Raw genomic sequence first — 22,292 nt, 5'->3', positions numbered from 1 at the left:
TATTAATTTTTATTTAAATATTTTTTTAATCAATAAATTTGGTGAAATTTGACTAACAGAAGATTTATTTGTTAAATGGAAGCAAATTTTAAGGGTGCTAGATGTAGTTTTCTAAACTATAAAAAACTTACGTATAATTTTATCAAATCTAAAGGAAGGGAAGTATAATTATTCTTAAATTAATAATGAAATTCAAATACCGATTAAGTTATTTGTAATTATTTAAATGGCAAAATAACATTAATAACGAATAAAAAATTTACGTATAATTTTATCAAATCTAAAGAAAGGGAAGTATAATTATTCTTAAATTAATAATAAAATTCAAATACCGATTAAGTTATTTGTAATTATTTAAATGGCAAAATAACATTAATAACAAAATTTGAGTAGCTAAAATAAATTTGACCCATTTCCAATGCACCGATTCAAGGCCCAACTTAAAAATGGTCAGGCTCCGATCCGTTAGGCAATGAATGGATGGAATCGGGTCGGGTGTATTTTAAATGTGCCGTTTGACCTTTCGGACAACCTGTCCAATACGGCGTCGTATGGATCACAAACCATGAAACTCTTCCCAATGTGTTGGCAGTGACGAACAGAGATGCACAAATCATCAACACCGCAGCAAAATCCAAGATCCCTTTTTGTGTTTTTCTTGAAGGGAAAAAAAAAAGAAAAAACCCAATAATCAGAGCCCACTTCCCCAGATAATTTAGACTCTTTTGCTCTGTTCTGTTCCTTTTTTTCTTGGAGACAGGACTGTGAAAAGGGTGTGTGATTTTTGTGCATTAGTTCAAGAATGAAATCTTTATGGAATTCTGGTATCTGAAGGTGGAATCTTTCTATTTTTTTTCAGATCTGGGCTTTTGTGAAAAGGGTGAAATAGGCAAGTTGGGCCAGTGGGGTTTTTCTTTTTTGTGTTATGATTGATAGAAATGGAGGATAATAATGTGAGAGAAGAGGCTTCAGCTGCGGAAGATGGAAGGTTTTCTCCCCTGGAACCCGCTCATGGTGCAGCAGCTGAGGGTGCTGGCGATTCAGTTGATCAGGTGGCGACTTTTTGAACAGTTTGATTTGAAATATATATATATGTATAGTATATATTGCATTGTGTTGAAACAAAAGAAAGTTTCTGAATGCGAGGGGAAGCAAAGGAATAGAATAGTGGAATTTGTATCCTATTCAAACAAAGGAAGGTGACAAGAGATTATGTGTGTGTTGTACTTCTTTTGATATTTGCTTTTCTATTCTCTTGTATTGTTATAGTATTCCAATAACTAAAAGGCATATATCAGATATGATCAATCTTATCACCCTTGGACATGATTGCCTTTGTATTTAACTTTTTATTTGGAACTTGATGTAATGCATTTACCATCCTTCATCCTTGTAGTCTTAAGGAGAATCTCAATAAATGTTGTCAAAAGAAAATAATGAATTAGGCTGTTTGGGGTCGGTATTGTGATTGAGAATGTTCTGTGATACTTCAGATAAAATATGCATATTTTCAACAAGTATAGTAAAATTTAACTAGGAATTGTTTGAGGTTGTTTGCTGTCCCTTAAAACGATAGTTGATTATTATGGTTCACTGGGAAAATCTTCTTCTTTTCGGAAAGCACCATTAACAATCTGTTTCTCTTAAATTACTGTTGATGCTAAACAGAGGCACACATCATATTTGTAACTTTTATTAAATGACTTCAGAACTCAGTGTCTTCTGTTGACATTTTTACCTGCAGATGAATTGTGCAGTCCCAAATGACAAGAATGCATTAGGTTCTTTGCACAATGAAGCAAATGACACAAGGACTGTGGAAGAAGGGGCGAGGGAGGATATGTTTGTTGATTGTCCAGATGAGATAGAAACTTCTGAATCCCAACAGAATTCTGAGGGGAAGGATAATCCACAGGATGACCAAGCTGATGAATCAGACAGTGGGATCAAAGTCGAACAATTGCTGGCTGAGATCGAAAGGTTGCGTGATATGCATGAGCAAAGTGTTTCCGAGAAAGAAAGATTTGCACGAGAATATGAGGTTCAAACTTTGGATGCATCTGTCCTGCTTTAATTTATTTGTGAGTATCTTGACCTGAATAAAAATCCACCTTGTATGCAGGAAGAAAGAATGCTTATGAAAGAACTTGCTCAAGTTTGTTACCAATTGAAGGTTCCAAATGAGCAACAGACACCAGTTGAAAATTCTGATGGATTGGTTGAACATCTTCAAACTGAAGTGGTACATTCGGATGTAAAGACTCTGGATTCTGGTGCCTCTTTGCGCGAGATGATAAGCGGGTGCTCTACGTTCCTAAAAAATGCTTTGGATGAACATTTGCAGACTCAGGAAAAAGTTAGAGAACTCCACTCTGTACTCTACATGAAAGATCAGGAAATTGATGTTCTCAACGCAAAGGTTGCCGAGTTATCTGAATCAAGCAATACTACTCAGTCCAATTCAAATTCTGAATATCAGAAGTTGTCTCAGTTATATGAACTTCAGCTTGAGAAGGATGGGCATATTGAGGAAATTGCAAACAGGATATCAGCATCCCTTTCCATGCTGCACGATCAAGAAGAGCCATTTGATGGATCACTTATAGAAAAGATTATTAACATTGAAAAATCACTCACATTTTTAGTTGAAAGGTATAAACTTTTTGTTTCTGAAAGTGACCAGCTTAGAGGATGTTTGAATGAGGTTGGACTAGATGTAATGCTTGATGAAATTGGAACTTTTTCTGTGGCATGTGATAAAATGCTTGAACTTAAAAGAAAGGAAGAGAATTTGTCCCAAAATCTAATCAATCTAGAGAGTGAGAATCTGAAATTGGTTGAAGAATTAGAGAAACAGAGATCAGAAATTGGAAGATTAAGTGCAGAAGTTGGCCAAGAGAGGAACAGGTATGCTAACACAAAGGAGAAGCTTAGCATGGCCGTGACAAAAGGGAAGGCATTGGTACAACAGAGGGACTCACTGAAGCAATTGTTGGCTGAGAAAACAAGTGAGTTGGAAAAATGTGCAATTGAATTGCAAGAGAAATCAAGTGCTTTAGAGGCTGCAGAAAAGACAAAGGAATTGATTGGCACAAGTGAAAAGTTTGCTGCTTCGCTACAGGAATCTCTTGCAGAAAAGGAAATGATTCTTCAAAGATGTGGAGAAATATTATCTGAAAGTGTGGCAACAGAGGAACTGCAACATGCAGATATCACCGAGAAACTCAGATGGCTTGCAAACGAGAAAAATTCCCTTAAGGCTGTTGCTCTGCAGTACCATTCATTCTCAGATGCCTTATCGTTGTTTGATTTCCCAGAATCTGTGGGATCAAGTGAATTCGATGTGCGTGTTCGTTGGCTTGCAGAGTCATTTTCTCTGTGTAAAGAAGAAGCTATGAGGTTACAATCTGAGATAGCTAAAATAAAAGAAGCTGCAAATATGCAGATTGACCACCTCACCACTTCACTTTTGGCAGAAACACAGGAGAAAAGTTATCTGGAAGCAGAACTGGAGGACTTAAGAAACAAATATGAAGCACATGAAAGGTTGCAACATGAGCTAGCCGAAGCTAGGGAAGCTGTAAATAACGAGATCGATCACCTCAAAACATCACTCTTAGCAGAATCACAGGAGAAGAACCATATTCAACTGGAGTTGGAAAACTTGAGGCAGAAATATGACGAAGTTGTGCAAAAGGAATATCATGTTTCATTGGAAAAAGATAGAATTGTTAGTATGTTACTGGAGGCATCTGGACTTGCAAATGATGCTCCTGGAGAGGCTCATCCAGAGCACTCTGAAATGACCACCATTGTTGATAATTGCCTCGCGAAGATTAAAGAGAATACATGTCATGTAGAACCGTCTCAATTTGATGTGGAAATCTTTGAAAGCTTCAAAAGTCTTCTTTATATCAGAGATCAGGAAATGAGTCTATATAAGCTAATTATTGAGGAAGATATATTAGATAGATTGCAGGTTGGTCATTTGTCAAGTGAGTTGGGAATGAGGACTAAAGAACTTAATTCCCTAAAGGATGAGAATGATGGAATGAAGAAAAGTCTTGAGCAGTTGGAGGATAGATGTGCTTTACTGAAGGAGAAGTTATCTATGGCTGTCAAAAAAGGCAAGGGGCTTGTTCAAGAACGGGAAAACTTGAAAGGTGTGCTGAGTGAGAAGGACAAGGAAATTCATCAGTTGAAGTCTGAACTGCAGCAAAACTTAGACAGATATACTGAATGCCAAGATCAGATTACTAAATTGTCACTTGATGTGGAGCGCATTTCTCTGTTGGAGACAGAGCTTGTTGCGACAAAGGAACGGGCCGATCAACTTGAGCAGTTTTTGGCTGAGAGCAACAATATGCTACAAAGAGTCATGGAGTCAATGGAAGGCATTACCACTCCACATGATTTATCTTTCAGAGAGCCTGTAGATAAGGTCAAATGGATTGCTGGACATCTTCGTGAACATGAAATTTCAAAGTTGGAGGTGCAAGAAGAACTGAAGAAAGTAAAAGATGAAGCAAGTTCTTTGACCAGCAAGTTGTCTCAAGTCCAGACGATGATGGAGTCACTCGAGGATGCCTTATCAATCGCAGAAAATAGCAGATCAGAACTCTTGGATGAGAAGAAAGAACTTGAAGTTTCCAAGGCACTTCTGGAGGAGGAACTACAGAAGGAAAAAGAGAAAGCTTCTTCTCATACAATCAAGTTTGAAGAACTTTCTATGAGTAAAAAAGCACTTGAAGATGCTATGTCACTAGCAGAGGACAATATTTCTAGGCTCATGAGTGAGAGAGACATAGCTTTGGAAAGTCGAGCTCTTGCTGAAGATCAGCTTCAGAAATTGATGGATGAATTTTCTAACCATACGACTAAACTTGCTGATGCTGACAGAACTATTCAATCCCTTGAAGATGCATTGTCCCAGGCACAGAAGAATATTTCATTACTTGCTGAAGAAAACAGTAAGGTACAAATTGGTAATGCTGATTTGGACAGTGAGATGAAGAAAGTCAGAGAAGAAGCTGATTCATATGCTAGCAAGCTTTCCGATGCCTCCCTAACGATCAAGTCACTTGAGGATGCATTATTAAATGCGGAGAATACCATAGCAGATCTTGTTCAGGAAAAGAAAAATGCAGAACAGGATATTTTAGCACTTTCGTCTAAGTTGGAATCTTGCATGCATGAGTTAGCTGGAACCCGTGGTAGCGCATTGAATCGGTCTGTGGAGCTCTCTGGTCAGCTTAGTCGTCTCCAGTTACTTCTTAAAGATGAGAGACTTTCATCCTTGCTAGGACAATGTTTTGAGAGAAAATTTGAGAGCCTAAAAGATATGGATATTCTACTAAAAGAAATGGGGGACTGCTTCCTGGAAATGGATACCATTGTGCTGCAAAATAGTCATGTGACGGAGGTATGCTTGTTTGTTGCATGTTCGTGTTATTTATTCTTACTCAACCCTAGCTTGTATGATATGCCTCAACATTCTTTCTGATTTAACAGCCGTCCTCTCACATGTCTAATGCAAAAGAAATAAAGAAAAAGGATTCGAAAAAGAAAGTTGTATAACCTAAAGGTGAATAGGCATATGTTTCAGTATAAAAAATTCAATTTTTGCCTGTCTTGTTGCCTCCCCCGTGCCTTTGAGACTTGGTGTGTTCCTTACTCTCCATAAGATTTGTTATTGGTGTGTGATTATGAACTGCCATCCTATTCTCCTTCTTGCTTATCACTGATCTTGTGTCTTTCTTACCTGATGGGCTCTATGCACCTGCCCTGTTTCTTTTGTAGGATGAACCTTCTATCTCAACAAAACTGCCATCTACTGCTGATATTGCTTTCGACAAGGAAATGTTAAATGACGTGGTGAATGCAGTTGATAGTGAGAGCATCATGTCTCATATTGAAAAGATGAATGAAAGATTTCATCTGAAAGGCAAGATGTTGGCTGATAAATTTGAGAACTTATCCACACTTATGGATGAATCAAATGCAGCTTTGTTGAGAAGATTATACACAACGAAGGATAGAATAATGAGTATGATCAAGCATACAAAGTTGCTCAAACAACAAGTGCAGGACATGGAAACAGATAAGCAGAAGCAGGAGGACACTATAGCATCACTGGGAAGTGATATTAGAATTCTGTTGTCTGCTTGTGCTGATGCGACTCAGGAGCTGGAGTTGAATGTACATGAAAATGTGTCGGAACTGAGATCTATACATGAACTGGTGAAACTTGATGGCACAAAGTTCATGGATCTTGGAGCAGTTGGCGACGATGTAGCTGAATCACTTGCTACTGACCACGTGAAGATGGCTGAGAAGCTATCACTTGCCACAAGACAGAATCAAGATCTTAGTAAACATTTCCACGATGCAATAAAAAGGTTGACGAGTATAGCAGAAGATTTGAAGAGCAAATTGAGAGAAACTCAACTAACTTGTGATAAAGTTTTGGAAGAAAGAGATCTGTACAAAGACATAACCTTGAAGTTGGAGACTGAGTTGGAAGCACAGCAAAACTTATGTCATGAGATGACAATTAAACTAGATGATTATAAGGAGCAAGAGGATGAACTAAGGAAAAGAGAGGAAGAACTGTCTACTTCACTATCCAAAGTCTTGGAAGAAACTCAGCTAACTTATGGAAAAGTCTTGGAAGAAAGAGATCTATACAAAAATAAAACCGCAGAGTTGGAGAGTGAATTGGAAGCACAGCAAAACTTGTGTCATGAGATGACAATTAAACTAGAAGATTATAGGAAACAAGAGGATAGACTGAGGAAAAGAGAGGAAGAACTGTCTACTTCATTATCCGAAGTTCATGGTAATTTGTTCTTGATCAGAAATATGGTAGCTTTATATCATATGCTGCACTTCTTATCTGTTTCTTTGTTATTGGCTCTGTAAGTTACGATCTATTGTGATTTTGTTTCAGATATGGAAAATTCGCCATTATCAGTGTCTCAAGTAAAATCCATTTTGGATAAGATGAACGAGGTTGAAGTCCCTGATGCTGCATTTGCAGTTGGAAATTCACATGATTCAACCAATGTAAGAAAGCTGTTCTCTGTAATAGATGGTTTTAATGACTCTCTGCAGAAGGTAAGCTTACTCTCTCGTAAAAACGAGGAACTGCAATCAACCATTGATAAGCAAATTCTCGAAATTGAATTTCTGAGAAAGCAAGTTGAAGATCACATGGATAACGAGAAAGACTCTGAAAAGATGAACAAATTGTTAGAACTTGAATCAGGTTTGAAAAATATTGTTTGGAAGCTGGGAGGCGGTGATTTAATGGGTGATCTAAAAGCAGCTGGGTCAACATGGCTACTGCCCTTGCTTGACAAACTGGTTATGGCCAAAATGCTCGAATCTGAGAGTTTGAAATCTAAAACTGAAGAACTTGGCGCCAAGTTAATTGCGACCCAAAAGCTTGTGGATGATTTGTCGAGCAAGGTTAAATTACTAGAAGATTCGAATCAAGCTCGAATTTTTCCACCAGAGATAGAGCAGGAAGGAGGAACCTCTGTAGCTACTCAGTCAGAGATCTCAGAAATGCAAGATGTGGTAAATTTGGTTTGTGCTTATTCATTCTCTCTATATTGCTTAGCTATGGTGCTATTTGTTATCCTTCTTCTATCGCAAGATGCTATCACCCCGATGCACTAGGGATAACAAGTACAAAGAAGGCTTGTTTGATGATCATTTGCTGAACTCACACACCAAATTAGCAATCTTGGACCCTTCACTGCCATTACCTAATAGTTGCATACTTTTTCATCATTTGCTAGCGTTACTAGTATGTCAAATCAAGAATTACATTATGCAACGGTTGCTTCACTGTATTTTATTTGCATGCGGGCCGAACATAAACTTACACTCCAGGGAGAGTTTATCTGACTATTTTGCTCACCTCAAAAGCATTGGCCCTGAAGAAAAAAGATAAATAAAGATGAACTTAAGAATTTTCTCATCACTTGCTCACATGGAGAAAGAAAAAGAAATTTTATGTACTCACAGAAAACAAAGTGACAGTACAGTAATCACTTAGTGTTGTATGTGGCCCAGATAGAAATGGTGCATGATAGCTGCCACTTTAAAACTTGCAGGCAGCAGTTGGTATGAGCAACAACATTCCTCACGTTCAGTCTGCTGCTCATGTGCGTTCATTGAGGAAGGGTTCGAATGATCATCTTGCTATCAATATCGGCTCTGAGTCTGAACGTTTGATAAACAATGAGGAAACTGATGAAGATAAAGGTATGTATTTGAAGAATTGATACTCTTATGGACTGTGAAAGGCCTGAGACTTCACGGTGAACTTGTCCTTGCAGGTCACTTATTCAAGTCCCTGAATACCTCTGGTCTGATTCCTAGACAGGGCAGAAGCGCTGCCGATCGAATTGATGGAATTTGGTAATAATGCTGACTTTATCTCTAGCTTGCACATGTTATTCACTTTCTCAAAGGAGCACGTGATACATTCTTTTGAAAAGAATTGACCTCCTGAACTTGGTGTAGCTAGGATGAAGTTGACAACGTGCTGGATTTAAACCACCATATCTTATATTATGCAATTTAATTATATCTTATATTCTATTTTTTCAGGGTATCAGGAAGTCGAGCTTTAATGAGGCATCCGCGGGGGAGGCTGGGACTCATTGCTTATTGGCTTGTCTTGCATATTTGGTTACTCGGCACCATTTTGTAACACCTGCAACGTGCGACCTCCACAGAAACTACAGATAGAACTATATCTTTTAAAATTTTGTAAAATAGAGATAGTCGAATTTATCATTCTTTTTTCACCTCTCACTTTTCCCAAATAGCCTGAGATGTAAATGTTCATATCACTCTCCCTTTCTCATTCTCTGCAGTCCAATATTAGGGATTCAGAGAACTCAGCTCAGAAATTGTGCTCTTGTGCAGATATTGGCATTGTCTAAGAAAATAAATTTGATCTTGTCCCAGATTTCTACCTATTCCTGTTAACATATCTGCATTGTAAGTTGTCGTTCTGTAGATGCTACACTCAATGCATAAATTAGCAAATGAGTTTACATTCCCTGCAACAAACTCCTAACATTTCTCGTGTCATGTCGGATTTTGCAAGAAGTCCACCAATCACAACAAGTGCTAGAGGAAGTTCTCTGCAACCCTTTGTGACAATTTTTGTCCATGAATTTAGGGTCTTAATATCCTAATGAAACAACAACATTCGATAGCCAATTAGTTGAATGTTGGATCTTGAAAGCAAAGATGCACAAGTTGCTCCTTATTGAGGTATGTGATCATAAAACCAACTAGTTGGCAATTTGTAATCAATTGTAAACTATCTTATTTGGTGTAATGTTAAATATCATGAATATAGTTATTCATTGGACCTTCTTCGTCCTCTTATGATTGTGCATTACTAATGTACTTTACGGCCATCTTTATCGTGGATAAAACTAAAATAATTCACGGAGCATATTAGTTCATAAAAATATTTTAGAAAACTCTAAAAAATATATAAAATTGTAATTTATAAATAAAAAAAAGTACTTTAATCAGTTCACCACAAAAGTTAGATGAAAAACTAATTGAGACTAACATAATGGACTCATTATTATACGAATATTAAAATCAGGGGTTATTTGCATTTTCTGAACAACGGGAACGTATTTGCAATTATGACAAATTTCAGTGACCATAATTTATCCTAAAATATTAGTGATAATGAACAATAATTGTTACTAATGACCTTAAAATGATTTCTTAATATTTTCATTAATATTATTTTTTGTTATTGTAGTTGTAGTACTTTGAACTGAAGTGGTGTAGCTTTTGCTATTTCCAGAGCAGTACTGTGCTATACAAAGATAGATATTTGTATGAGTGGAGAGCTCTTGAAGCTTTCCTTCCATATACCCTCAATCTTTGTTTGGGCTTTTCCTCAACTACATATAATGTCTCTCTTCCGACACAAGTAAGGTGGTCGGATCATTGCATTCAGAGGTTAAACATATGGATTTGCTAAGCACAAACTGCTGCCTGAGGGTAAAATCTCGCAGTCCCTATTTCCGCGCCGCGTCCCAGTTCTTGGGTAATTCTTTCCTCATCTCTGCTTTCAAGATTCTTGATATGTATATATGAATATGTTTCAGAATTATTGAAATTGGGTGCAGAAAATGCTGAAAATATTTTGAAATTTTTGTCAGGTGTAGATAGGGAAATTTGTGGGTGCAGTAGTTCACCCAACTTCTTCACCAAATTATGCTGTGTGAGTCTTTAATTCAGACTTCTCCTTTTCTACCTACTTAGCTGCAAATTTAGAGGCTGTTAAGAAAAGGAAAAATTGCAGTTTTAGTCCCTGTAAATAATTTAGGCATGTTGAAGTTAATTTGGCTGCAATTTTAAAAAAATTAATAATTTGTGGACAAGTATGGCCGGAAATTCATAATTGGCTGGAAAGTGCATGTATTGTGATATACTATTTGTACATTTTTGGTTAATTTATGAATTTCTTACCAAAATTGTTCTCAAATTATCAATATTTTTCAGTTGTAGGACCAAATTGCCAAAATTTTCAACAGGGCCAAAATAACCACCCCATGCTTACAGGTCTAAAATTGCAATTTTTAACCGGTATAAGATGTGAAGAGCTTATAAGCTCGTTTAGAAAAAAATAAGGATTTCCCGTCTTATTTTGAAAATCTTCATAAGCTAGTTTAGTTTCCTTGAGTTAAATAAAAATTTTGTATGACATATTATAAGTTTCATGATTTATTTTGAGCAAATATTTCAATAGCTTCTTTCCGGAATAACATATAGCGTCTTATAAGTTTAAATAACATTTTATAAGATCTCATTATAATTAAAGCTTAGCCAAACACCCTCTTAGTCTTCTGTTTTTATTTTGCTATTTATTTATTGTGATTATTATTATTTAAAGGGACATGGAGGTAGGGTAAAGGCTTTGGCTGGTCAGAATCAGACCAAGAGATTAAGAAAACGAGGAAAATTTCAGAAAACGGACAAGGATTTACCTCAAAGAGTACAAATACAAGATGAATATGATGGTGTAGATGCAACATTAATATCGGGGGTCGATTATGTTGAAGATGGGAATAAGATGCCTTCTTCTGGTACCTCGGACGTTCAGAGTACTTCAGTTGTTGTCCCATCAAGGACTGCTGTGCTTCAAGCATGCACTGTCACTTCTGGTCTGATGGGTGCTGTAGGTGTTCTAATTCGGCAGGTACATGTTGTTCGATTAGTACGAAAGTTTTTCGAACTTCTATGTTCCCTTATGTGGTTGTTCGTCGTTTTTCTTTCTTTTTCTGTATGGTCCTCAATTCTTCACAACTGCAAAATCTTGAGTTTTAATGTGATTGTGCTGGTTTTATTGCCATGAGGTTTATCAGTTTCAGATATTATTAGTAATAGGACATCTATGTGATTGTGCTGGTTTTATTGCCACGAGGTTTATCAGTTTAAGATATTGTTAGTGATAGGATATCTATGCTTTTGTGTAACTACGTATGTCTTTTATACTAAGAATTGTTACATTTGATCAACGTTTGGCATGTTTCATTGTAATTCTTGATAGTCATAAACACTAGTCTAAATCTTACATCCTGGTTCGACTAATAGGTTTCCCACTTTGCTGCAAGAGAAGGATGGCCGGTTCTTGACTGTTCCGCAGATATAACGTGTGAGATTCTCGTTTCTCGCTAAAACCCTTTGAGCAAGTAGTTTGTGAAGGATTCACTCACAAGCGTTCCTGTCTGACTCAAAACGATAGTGCATTCCCAGAAGTTGATGCCCTAATTTCATACGCAGAATCTTACTTGTGCTGAAACGTTCATGTTGTGCAGTTAGCTTTGAGTTATGGCATCTTGAGTTGATTGCTGGATCAGTTATACTCGTGTCGTCATGTCGTTTCTTGCTACTGAAAACATGGCCAGATTTTGCCGAGTCTAGCCAAGCAGCTAATCAGCAGGTAATATCCATTCGCCGTTACTGAAAACAGCAAGACTATAGTCGTCGTTGCACTCTTGTCTATGATTTGTTTTCTTCTTCTATTGCAGGTCCTTACTTCCCTGGAACCTCTGGACTACCTGCTCATAGCATTTTTACCAGGAATCAGTGAGGTAAAATTTCGTAATCCTATTCCAATGTCGATACTCTCTGACATGATGTTAGCGTGGAAACGAGAGTATAGAGGAAGTGACCTTAATTTGGAACTCATGTTGCATACTATTTGGAATGGAGCAGGAACTCCTCTTTCGCGGTGCGTTGTTACCACTTTTTGGCGTTAATTCAACGAGTATTTTCGTGGTTGCTGCGTTATTCGGTGTACTACACCTCGGAAGTGGTCGAAAATATTCCTTTGCAGTCTGGTAATATTATTATCTTTAAATTATATTTGGATTGATGGATTTTGAATCATCGATTCCTAATAACAAATCATCCGGACTTGTTTAGATAATACGAAATTCAAATATTTACGAATCCTTCAACTTCAATTTTGAATTGTGTATTGTTGAATATAGATGGATTTCAAATTCTGACCCAGTCATTTGAAATCCTAAACATTAATTTGCGACTGATTTTATAAAAGTCAACAAACACCTTAACTTTTTATAAAAGAGACATCTATCCCCTCTGCCCTCGCTGTGCTGTGTTTTTCACTCGCATAATTTGCAACTGATTTCATATTCTGGTCTGAAAATTGTCTATTTTGTCATGGTATACTAACTACAAAACTCCAAATTTAATTTACAGTTAGTTTTGTTTTCTCTCCAACCCTAACGCGCGTCTCGTTTACAGGGCAACTTTGGTCGGCCTTGTGTACGGCTACGCTACAACTTGGTCCTCGAGCATTATTGTGCCAATGGCTTCTCATGCACTGAACAACTTGGTCGCTGGCGTCATCTGGCGCTACTCCTCCAATTCATCAAAGTAGACTGGATGAACGCATTGTTTCAGATTTTTTTATTAAAGTTTTCATTAACTTGAAGTGTGGCCATAATCCCTAATTTTTAGGGCTTACGTGGGTGGCCAAATTTGTAATTTTATGTCTATTTTATCCTTAATATTTTGTGCATTGTATATTATAGAGCTTCATTGGATTACCAATCTCTTACAGTTACAAAACTAAATTTGTAATTTTCCCCTAGGAAATACTATTAACTATGTCAAGATTTACGTAATTTTGACACACTACTACATGCATGTCAATCACCAAATCAAACACATTTCTTATCCATATAATGTTATGATTATAATTACCTATTTGGATAGAATTTCCACTAAATTTAAATTTGTAATATTAAATTCCAATTCGAGTGAATTTTAAATTACGATAATAAAAGTAAACATTTTTTTCAATCAAAAAGGAAAAGGAGATTACATTAATCAAATTTCAAATTTCACCAAATTCACATTCTCTATTTGGTTTAATTCCCAAACTCTATAAATATGTGAAAAACAAAGGCAAAGACATAAAATTGGTAGAAATGAAATCAAGCATGAAAATTGTTGCAATTCTAGTCCTTGTGATCCTTTTCAAAGTCGATGGACTCAAGCTCGATCGCCTTCCGCTCATGGTGAATCCTAATGACTTGCGCTCGTCCAAAGATCTTGTTCCTGTATATCGTAATAATCATCTCCCTCTTTCGCTCTCTTTATTATGTCTCGATTTTATTTGAATATTACATATTAATTGGGGTCAAAACGAAATCCAGTACGACTCATCTCATTTGTCACCCACAAATTAAATGAAAAAATGAATCATAAAATATAAATATATGAGATGTCAGTATATCTTTTTAAATTAAAAAAAATAATTGTAATATATTGAGATTTTATGAATGTTGGTATTTAATCATTCTTCAAATTTTATTTATTTTTTGAATATTTGATATGAGTAACGTGAGATATTAATTATATGTTGTTTGGGTGGGGGAGCAGCCTGCACCAGTAAGTGCTTTAGATCATGTTGTTACTGCAACATAGAGAAGATCCCTCCGGTTTGTGAGAAGTGCTGCGGAGAAGATCCCTCCGGTTTGTGACCTACCCTCGAGGCGGCGGCGGCGGCGGCGGCGGCAGCTGGAGAAATAGACCTATATATATATATATTATATTTATAAATAAAATACCTTGAAAAGAAGTAATATATTTTCCCTAAATTGCTACTGCATGCATCTTCTGAATAACAAGAGTTGGAAGACACCCTAACCAGCCTAATACCAGTGTTCTTAGCTGCCTATTCACATTTTATTTATGTTAAATGACCACATCATCATCAAATTTAATTTGTTAAAGAGAATAATCATTTAATAATAATATCTTAACACGGTCCTCTGACGCAAATCCTATACGAGAAACTTTTTTTTTTTTTTAAATAAACGGGTGGTAATATAATTCAAATCAATATTTCTTACACTACAAGAAAAAAAAAAATCAACGCCAGCTTGTTAGTAAGTAAAATTCTCGTCTCTAACTTACATTATTAATATAATAAATTTACTTGCTAATAAATCTAGCAACGAAAAGTGCTTGCTAACGAATTTAGTAATGAACTTTCCAAAATGTATTTTAAATAACCTAAATTAACATCAAATTTTTTCGTAATTATTAAAATATTTTTTTATAGTATTTTAATCTAACTTTAAAATCACATTAAAAATTTGAGCCATTAAAAAAATTATTTAATATTAATATCTTAACTATTCCAACAAAAAATTTCCACCAACTGCATCATTAATTTATTATTTCACCAAAAAAAATAAAAAAAGGGTATCAGACTGCAATTTAATGCCTTCATATGTACTGATAAAAAAGATAAAAATTAATGCATGCAGATAATGATCAGTTAGGTTGCCAGAGTAGCAAGAAATGCTAGAGAGAGTAAAGATGAATTGCTACTCATCTGATCAACCCATAAATGCTCTGCATGCTCCAATCTTTGTCAGACTTTCAGTATCCGGTATTTGTCTTATTGGCGTCACTGCATTTAACTAAAAGCGGGTTTCTCTAATTAACTTAGGAGTACTGTCATGCTAAAAAAATTATCAATGTATGTCTTTGCATAAGTCTTTTTTTTTTAAATGGATAAATAATTAAGATGTAAAAATTGAAAGTAAGGATCATAGGTAAAACGGATAATTTTCTACACCCCATATTTATATTTTGTCATCAGATTATCAATATCATTTACACAAATTACTCATATTTTTTTAAAAAATTTCATATACACCCCAAAACATTCATATTATTACACAAGCTATCCTTATTTTTTGGCTGTCATGGATAGTTTTTGTAATTACATATATAATTATCCCTAGGTAAAAAAAAATATATTGATGTGGAAGTATTTGATAAAAAAAAACATGTATTACCAAGTTATTTGCAAAATTACCTAATTACCTTGATAAAATAGATGAATTTTAAAGTCAATAAACATAAACTATATTTATTGTCCACAAAGCACTTAATTTCTAGTGTAGGAGCAATTTTATGTAACAACATTATTGAAAATTAAAGACCCTCCAAGCTACCTATATATAATAATAGACAATTATCTTTGTGTGCTTGATTTTTTGTATAATTGTTGAATAATCAAATTTAAATTATAAAAAAAAATTATTTTACATTTCATATCTCTGACGCACTGCTTCACGTACAAATGAAAATTTTTAAGTGTTTCTTGAGGGACAATCCAATAATTTGGGCTCAAAATTTTCCACGTAACGTCTTACATTTGAACTTGAATGTGAATTTTTTTTTAAAAAAAATTGAGACTCCTCATGTGGAACACTGTCGTTGTGCAACAGTGAAATTTGAATTTAAAATTTCTTGTTTGATGTGATTTTGTTATTAAAAAAATAATTTTAAAACAGTTATATTGAGAAATAAAATTTTGTTCAAAACAATTTAATAAATTTGGGTGTGTATTATAAAATTATAATTTGGCTCAAAATTAACTCTACTCTAATTTAATCTTGAGAAGAAATTAATAAAATAGTTAATTTTTTGTTTTTATATAACTTTCATGAGGACCATCACATTAACTAAAGTAGGTTTATGTATATGTGGAGATGTTCATGAAAGAAAGCGTGGATCAATGCCGCCCCCATTAAATTGACGAGTACTCGAGAACTTAGGTAACGCTTTTAATATTCTCTTTTAGGGTTCACGCATTAACACTTTCTTCCTATATTACAGCCTACTCCAGGCACAAAAGCAAACATGGTTTCAACTTGCTTGGATTACCTAACATCTCAGCCTCTTTGGGTAATCTTGGTTTCCTCCATTGGCTTCCTCTCCTTTGTGAAAAATTCCACTATTCTTTTGAAATGGATTTTCCATACACTCATCAAACCCTCCAAAGATCTGAAGAGCTACGGTTCGTGGGCACTGATCACTGGTTCAACCGACGGGATAGGCAGAGCGTTTGCCTTCAAACTTGCCGAAAAGGGCTTGAATCTAGTACTGGTTAGCAGGAACCAAGACAAGCTCAATAGGGTTTCTTCTGAAATCCAAGAAACGTACCCTGAGGTAGAGATCAGGATTTTCGAGCTGGATTTCGCAAGAGATGATGTCATCTCTAGGGTTCGTGGGATGAAGGAGGCGATCAAGGGTCTTGATGTCGGGATTTTGATAAACAACGTTGGAGTAACGTATCCGAGAGCCATGTATTTTCATGAGGTCGACGAGAAAATATGGAAGAAGTTAGTGAGGGTTAATGTGGAAGGAACTAGTTATGTAACAAGAGCAGTTGTACAGGGAATGGTTGCAAGAGGAAGAGGTGCAATTGTGAATATTGGTTCCGGGGCATCCATTGTCGTACCTTCTCATCCTCTCTACGCTATCTACGCAGCCACAATCTAACCCCCCCCCCCCCTCTCCCGGTTTATATTTTAATTTAATAAAATTTGATCGAATTAAATCAATCACATAACAAGCGTACACGTTTCTTATATTGTACATATATTAAATTTTTCGTATAATTAATTTAAATTTAATTTGAGTTAAAAAAATTTTCCCTGAATTAATTGTCTATGCGACCAATTCTTACATAAAGTTTGGTATATCACACGCAGAAACATGAGTCAACTTAATACCTTTCTGCACTGAAAAATATGCAACGAAATGTACTATAGGCAAGAAAAAAACTGCAGCTATAAGGTGTTAATTAGGCTAAACTTATTTGAAAATTTTTATATAGTTCTTACATAATTAAGAGTTTGAATTTTATTTTAAAAATATACTACTAAAAAATATAATATTAATGACAAAGTATTAAGCAATATATTTAAAGTTGTCACTGAAAATATAGTTTGAGTGATAATAACTTTTATCTTGTTAATATATATTATAGTGACCAAAAATGTGCATAAGAGTTGTCATAATATAGATTATTAGTGACGCGTCTATAGCGACAACTCATACAATATAGCGACAATATTCATTTGGTATCTCGTCACTATATATATCATTGATTGTCTTTAATGACAACTCATGTCACTAACTTTTATTAATAGAAAATTTTACAAAATAATAGTCACTATTAGAACCATGAAATTTATTTTTGTAACAAAATAAAAGTTCTTGTCAATAAATATATGTAATTAGTATTAGTACTGATATTATCAGTTGATTTTTTGTAGTAAATCTTTATTATTTTTTTATAGTAATAAGCTCTTAAAGTGTTTGGATAATTAAGATATAAGAGCTTATAAAATATTATAGTATTTGATACACGCACACGCACATATATAGCGAGTCATATTGTAATAATAACAGAAAATAAGTCATCAAACTTAATATTAGGATTTAAAATCATGTACACTTTGGGGGAAGAACGCGGACTATATAATCGGTGAGAGTATTTGTCTATTCATTATTAGGATTAAAGTGCTTATAAGATTTTACTAAAAAAAAATGAGTTAAGCTTTTTTTTTTTTTAAAGAATTTAATTATAAGATCCTGATTATCTTATTTTGAGATTTTAAAAGCTCTCTTTTTTTTTTTTTTATAAAAATAAAATTATCAAATAATTTTATAAAGCTTATAAGCTCTCTAATATATCAAATTTCTCGTGCAGGTATGTTGATCAATTATCCAGAAGCTTATACGTAGAGTACAAGAGCTACGGCATAGACGTACAGTGCCAGGTACCATTATACGTATGGACAAGAATGGCATCAGAAGTGGCTTTTGTGGAGAAACCGTCGTTGTTCGTACCATCGGCGGAGAAGTACGTGGATGCAGCAGTTAGGTTCGTGGGGCGTGGAGCGAGGTGCACCCCTTACTGGGCTCACTCCGTCCAGTGGTTCGTCGCCTCACTGTTGCCTGAAGCTCTTCTTGATGCCTGGCGGCTCTCCATTGGAATCACAAGAATGAAACTCGCACCCCGTTGATTTTGTTGCGTTTGAATCAACGAATTTGGAGTCGAGGTAAGAGTTTGAGAGAACCATATATATGTTTACCTCGATATTTAAAAAAATTTGAATAATATGTCGATTCAAACATCGTTATAACAATGAATAATGAATAAATTATAATAAACTCACATGTCTGGTGGGACTCGAACTCCTAACCCCGACCTCTGTTGACATATTTGACAAATTTGAATCCCACAAATCATCTATGTCTTTTCAAAAATTACATATGTATCCACTAGAAACATCGGCTTTATTTACACAACCATCCATATATTTTGACAAATTACCCTTACCCCCAGAAACTTGGACAACATTACACAAATTATCCATACTTTTTTAAGAGTGCTTTTTGTAATTATACAAAAGATGACGATGATTTCTACAAACAAATTATAGATTAGGGGTGTAAATATAGTCACTATAGCTTGATTTAAAATTCTGAATTATGAATTTCGTTAATACAAATAAAATTAATTCAATTTACAGTGTAATTGATCTAACTTGATTTTATTTCTATGGCTTTCTTTTTATAATTAAGTTTGTTATGAAAAATATCATAAATTTGATCGCAACTAGTTATCGGCGCATACTCGATGTGTGTGGTAGTATAAATTTTTATTATATTCACTCAATTATAAAATGATTAAAAATAAAATAAAGAATGGGTCATAACTGATAATTTCTTAAATAATTTCTATTATTTTTTAAATGTGTATGAATTTCAATATACTATTGATAAAAAAAAATTAACAGAAATGATCAATTTATGTATAAATAAGTATGTTTGAGGGCTTTCAATCAATGTAGATATTGTCAATCAAAGTAGCAACTTTAACACCTCAACCAAAGTAGCGACATATATTGTATATAATACTTCTTTTTTATTCATTTAAACTTTATGTTAAATTCTTCAAAGATATATTTGAAATATGTTTCTACCAAAATTTACTTAATTTATGCCATGCCATAAAATCATTGGTACAATTTTATTTTTTATTTTTCACAAAATATATTATATTTTATTATTAAGTGCGATGTGCATATTTTTTTAATTCTTCACACCAGAAAGGCTCCGATTATAATTCTTCAATGTATGAATTAGATAGGTTGTAAAAGAGGAATATTCAAAGTCGTAAGAAATATTAGGATAGCAAAAATTGTACTTGAGCCATAAACGACGAATGTTTATTAATTTTTTTAATTGTATGATTTCTCATGAGCTACATATTTAAGAATGATTCATTAATCATCATGAGTCCACGTATATTGAGTTTGATTGTACGAAGAGTGGGTCAAAACAACCCAAATAAAATGGATAATTACACCCCCCTCTCCTGAAATTTGGTGTAATTACACGTAGATTTCTCGTGGTTTGAAAAATTACATCTAACACATTTGCGTTTTGCTTCCATCTAACAGACACTACAAGGAAATAGAATATTAGTGACAAAAAACATAAAGTGATAATTTTAATATTGTTATTAATTATATATATTTACTGACAAGACTGTTTTGTTTGTCACAATAAAAAATTTCATGATTTTAATAATTTTTATTATCTTATAAAAATTATTATTAACATGAATTAATGACAAAAAATGTACACAAAGTTGTCACTAAATACAATTAGTGACTCGTGAATAGTGACGATCTAGTAAAACAAATAATAGTTGGCACTATAGATATGTCACTAATTGTATTTAGTGACAACTTTATGTACATTTTTTGTCATTAATTCATGTTAATAATAATTTTTATTGTCACTTAATATATATTATTAATGATAACTTTAAAATTGTCACTTGATAGTTTGTCGCTAATATCATATTTTGTTTATAGTGAAATAAGTCACCCAATTGGTCAGAATTTACTAATTTTGCTTATATTAATAAAAAAAATAAATAAAAATTTATATTTACCATCGATTAACTTATTACTGACTTACTGCAGCTCAAACAATTTTTTTTTTGGACTAAACTACTCTTATAACCGTAAAGATATACCTCTACACATGCATTATTGCGTGAAGACGTATGAAAATAATTTGATCATAAAATAACTAAATTGACCTGTAATAAGTCAGTCGGGGTTAAATACAATTTTTTTTTGTTAATTTCAGCAAATTCGGTAAATTATAACTAACAACGGGACTTATTTGTCAAATGAAAGTAAACTTCAAATGCGTTAAATATAATTTTCCAAACTACAAAAATTTAACGTGTAATTACACCAAATTTCGTGTATCTCCAAAATAAAAAGACACGAAATCTTGTGTTGTCCGTAGTTTAAAAAAGTGCTGGGGCATTGAAGAAGTCACAAGAGCATTCTGGTCATATGATTCATTACATCCTATTCAGTTTCTTGCATTTATATGCATGCAACAGAACTCAGAAGCAAACAGCAACGCTGCGGCCTTTTGGGCGTTAATTGCGATGTATAATCAATTTTAATATATTAGTGCACGTATCAATCATAAAAAAAAAAAACAATTATTTTATAATTCAAGAAAAATAATATTACAGAAAATGCTATTATATATACTTAATCAAATTTACTGACGCTGTAAAATAAAATTATTAGTATATTGTTACGGTTGCAAAATAGTCATGCATATCTTTAGTTTTTACAAATCTAGAATAAATTTAGCCGAAAAATTTAAAATCGATAGCCAGTCTATCACTGATAGGGAAAAGTATTATTTTAGTCCGCTAAATATGTCTAATTTTAATTTTGATCTGATAACTATGTCCATTTTTTGTTTAGGTCCAGTAACTTACGAAATTGCTTACTTTTAGTCCTCTGGTATATTTTCAGACAATTTTTCTCTTATGCAACTTTTGAAAGGCAAATTTAGTCCATATGCACTCATAGGGGTAAAATTGTCTGAAAATCTGCCAGATGACTAAAAGTAAGCAATTTTTAAGTTACTGGATCTAAACAAAAATGAACATAGTTATCGGATTAAAATTAAAATTAAGCATACTTAGTGGACTAAAGTAATACTTTTCCCATCTCTGATATGTGCAAGACATGTGAAACTTTCCAACCAATCTTATAGTTTCTAGCTAAATGTGTCCTAAATACACAAAAATTGAAAATAAGCAAAACTATTGTACGATCCTAAAAATATAAATTACTAAAATGCCAAATAGATATAATTAAACGACAACAAGTACAATTAAGCCTATATATATATAAAATAAAATATTTTTTTAACTAAATTATTAAAACAATGTTGAATAACTCTATATTAAATAAATTTAAAATTTATTATAATGTCACAAGATATACTTCAAAATCAGAGTTCAATGATTTAAAATCTTCTTTGGTAACATGCAATTCTTGAAATAAATTTAAAAGATTTATCATTGAGATATTAAAATCTTAATTATAAATCCATTATTTTGAAAAATAAAATTATGGAGTGTTTGCAGGAGTTTCTATTTTTAGAGAGGGAATATAATTGAAGTTTTAAGTTAAGTAGTAATAAAAATCGAGACTGTTTGAAAAAAAAAAAAAAACTTATTATTTTCAATTTTATCAATGAATTGGTAGGAAGTACCTTATAATTTTTTATTTAAATTAATTTAATTTTAAAAAGTTAAAAAATAGAAATAAAATTTTTATTAATAAGTTGATAAACATTTCTTTTGGATCGTTGCAAACGCTCTTAAGGCAAATTAGTAATCGGGTCCAATACTTGAACCCGAATGACCCGTCTTCAATATTGGGCTGGACTTTTATCTTAAAACCCAACCCAATTACTCAAGCCCGTTCATCTGTGGGGCTCCAGTTTATATGTTCAGTTACATTTTGAAGATTTCTTTTATTCGTAGAACCCCT

At 33.7% G+C, this 22,292-nt stretch overlaps 3 protein-coding genes across 5 annotated transcripts; all 3 read left to right on the top strand.

The window, feature by feature from the left end:
- On the top strand, nucleotides 581-8,990 carry LOC105168353 (myosin-16). Of its 3 annotated transcripts, XM_011088410.2 has the most exons (9): nucleotides 581-773; nucleotides 860-1,052; nucleotides 1,745-2,041; nucleotides 2,123-5,422; nucleotides 5,800-6,838; nucleotides 6,950-7,590; nucleotides 8,124-8,274; nucleotides 8,349-8,430; nucleotides 8,623-8,990. In XM_011088410.2, exons 2-9 carry the CDS (start codon nucleotides 939-941, stop codon nucleotides 8,723-8,725), a joined length of 5,727 nt encoding a protein of 1,908 aa, XP_011086712.1. In that variant the 5' UTR covers nucleotides 581-773; nucleotides 860-938; the 3' UTR covers nucleotides 8,726-8,990. The 3 variants fall into 3 exon arrangements, with proteins under 3 accessions (XP_011086712.1, XP_011086711.1, XP_011086713.1); XM_011088409.2 differs by having other exon boundaries at nucleotides 581-1,052; XM_011088411.2 differs by having other exon boundaries at nucleotides 582-1,052; nucleotides 6,950-7,581.
- LOC105168352 lies at nucleotides 9,865-13,133 on the top strand. Its single transcript, XM_011088408.2, has 8 exons — nucleotides 9,865-10,099; nucleotides 10,215-10,276; nucleotides 10,949-11,254; nucleotides 11,650-11,710; nucleotides 11,874-11,998; nucleotides 12,087-12,149; nucleotides 12,274-12,398; nucleotides 12,829-13,133. Exons 1-8 carry the CDS (start codon nucleotides 10,021-10,023, stop codon nucleotides 12,962-12,964), a joined length of 957 nt encoding a protein of 318 aa, XP_011086710.1. The 5' UTR covers nucleotides 9,865-10,020; the 3' UTR covers nucleotides 12,965-13,133.
- LOC105168350 (very-long-chain 3-oxoacyl-CoA reductase-like protein At1g24470) lies at nucleotides 16,192-18,755 on the top strand. Its single transcript, XM_020696324.1, is given in 2 exon segments — nucleotides 16,192-16,913; nucleotides 18,110-18,755. Coding segments are annotated over 2 exon segments (978 nt in total). The 5' UTR covers nucleotides 16,192-16,251; the 3' UTR covers nucleotides 18,426-18,755.

This window comes from Sesamum indicum, linkage group LG8 (genome assembly GCF_000512975.1).
Source record: "Sesamum indicum cultivar Zhongzhi No. 13 linkage group LG8, S_indicum_v1.0, whole genome shotgun sequence".
Classification (NCBI taxonomy): Eukaryota; Viridiplantae; Streptophyta; class Magnoliopsida; order Lamiales; family Pedaliaceae; genus Sesamum; species Sesamum indicum.
This window is presented reverse-complemented; position numbering and strand designations above follow the sequence as displayed.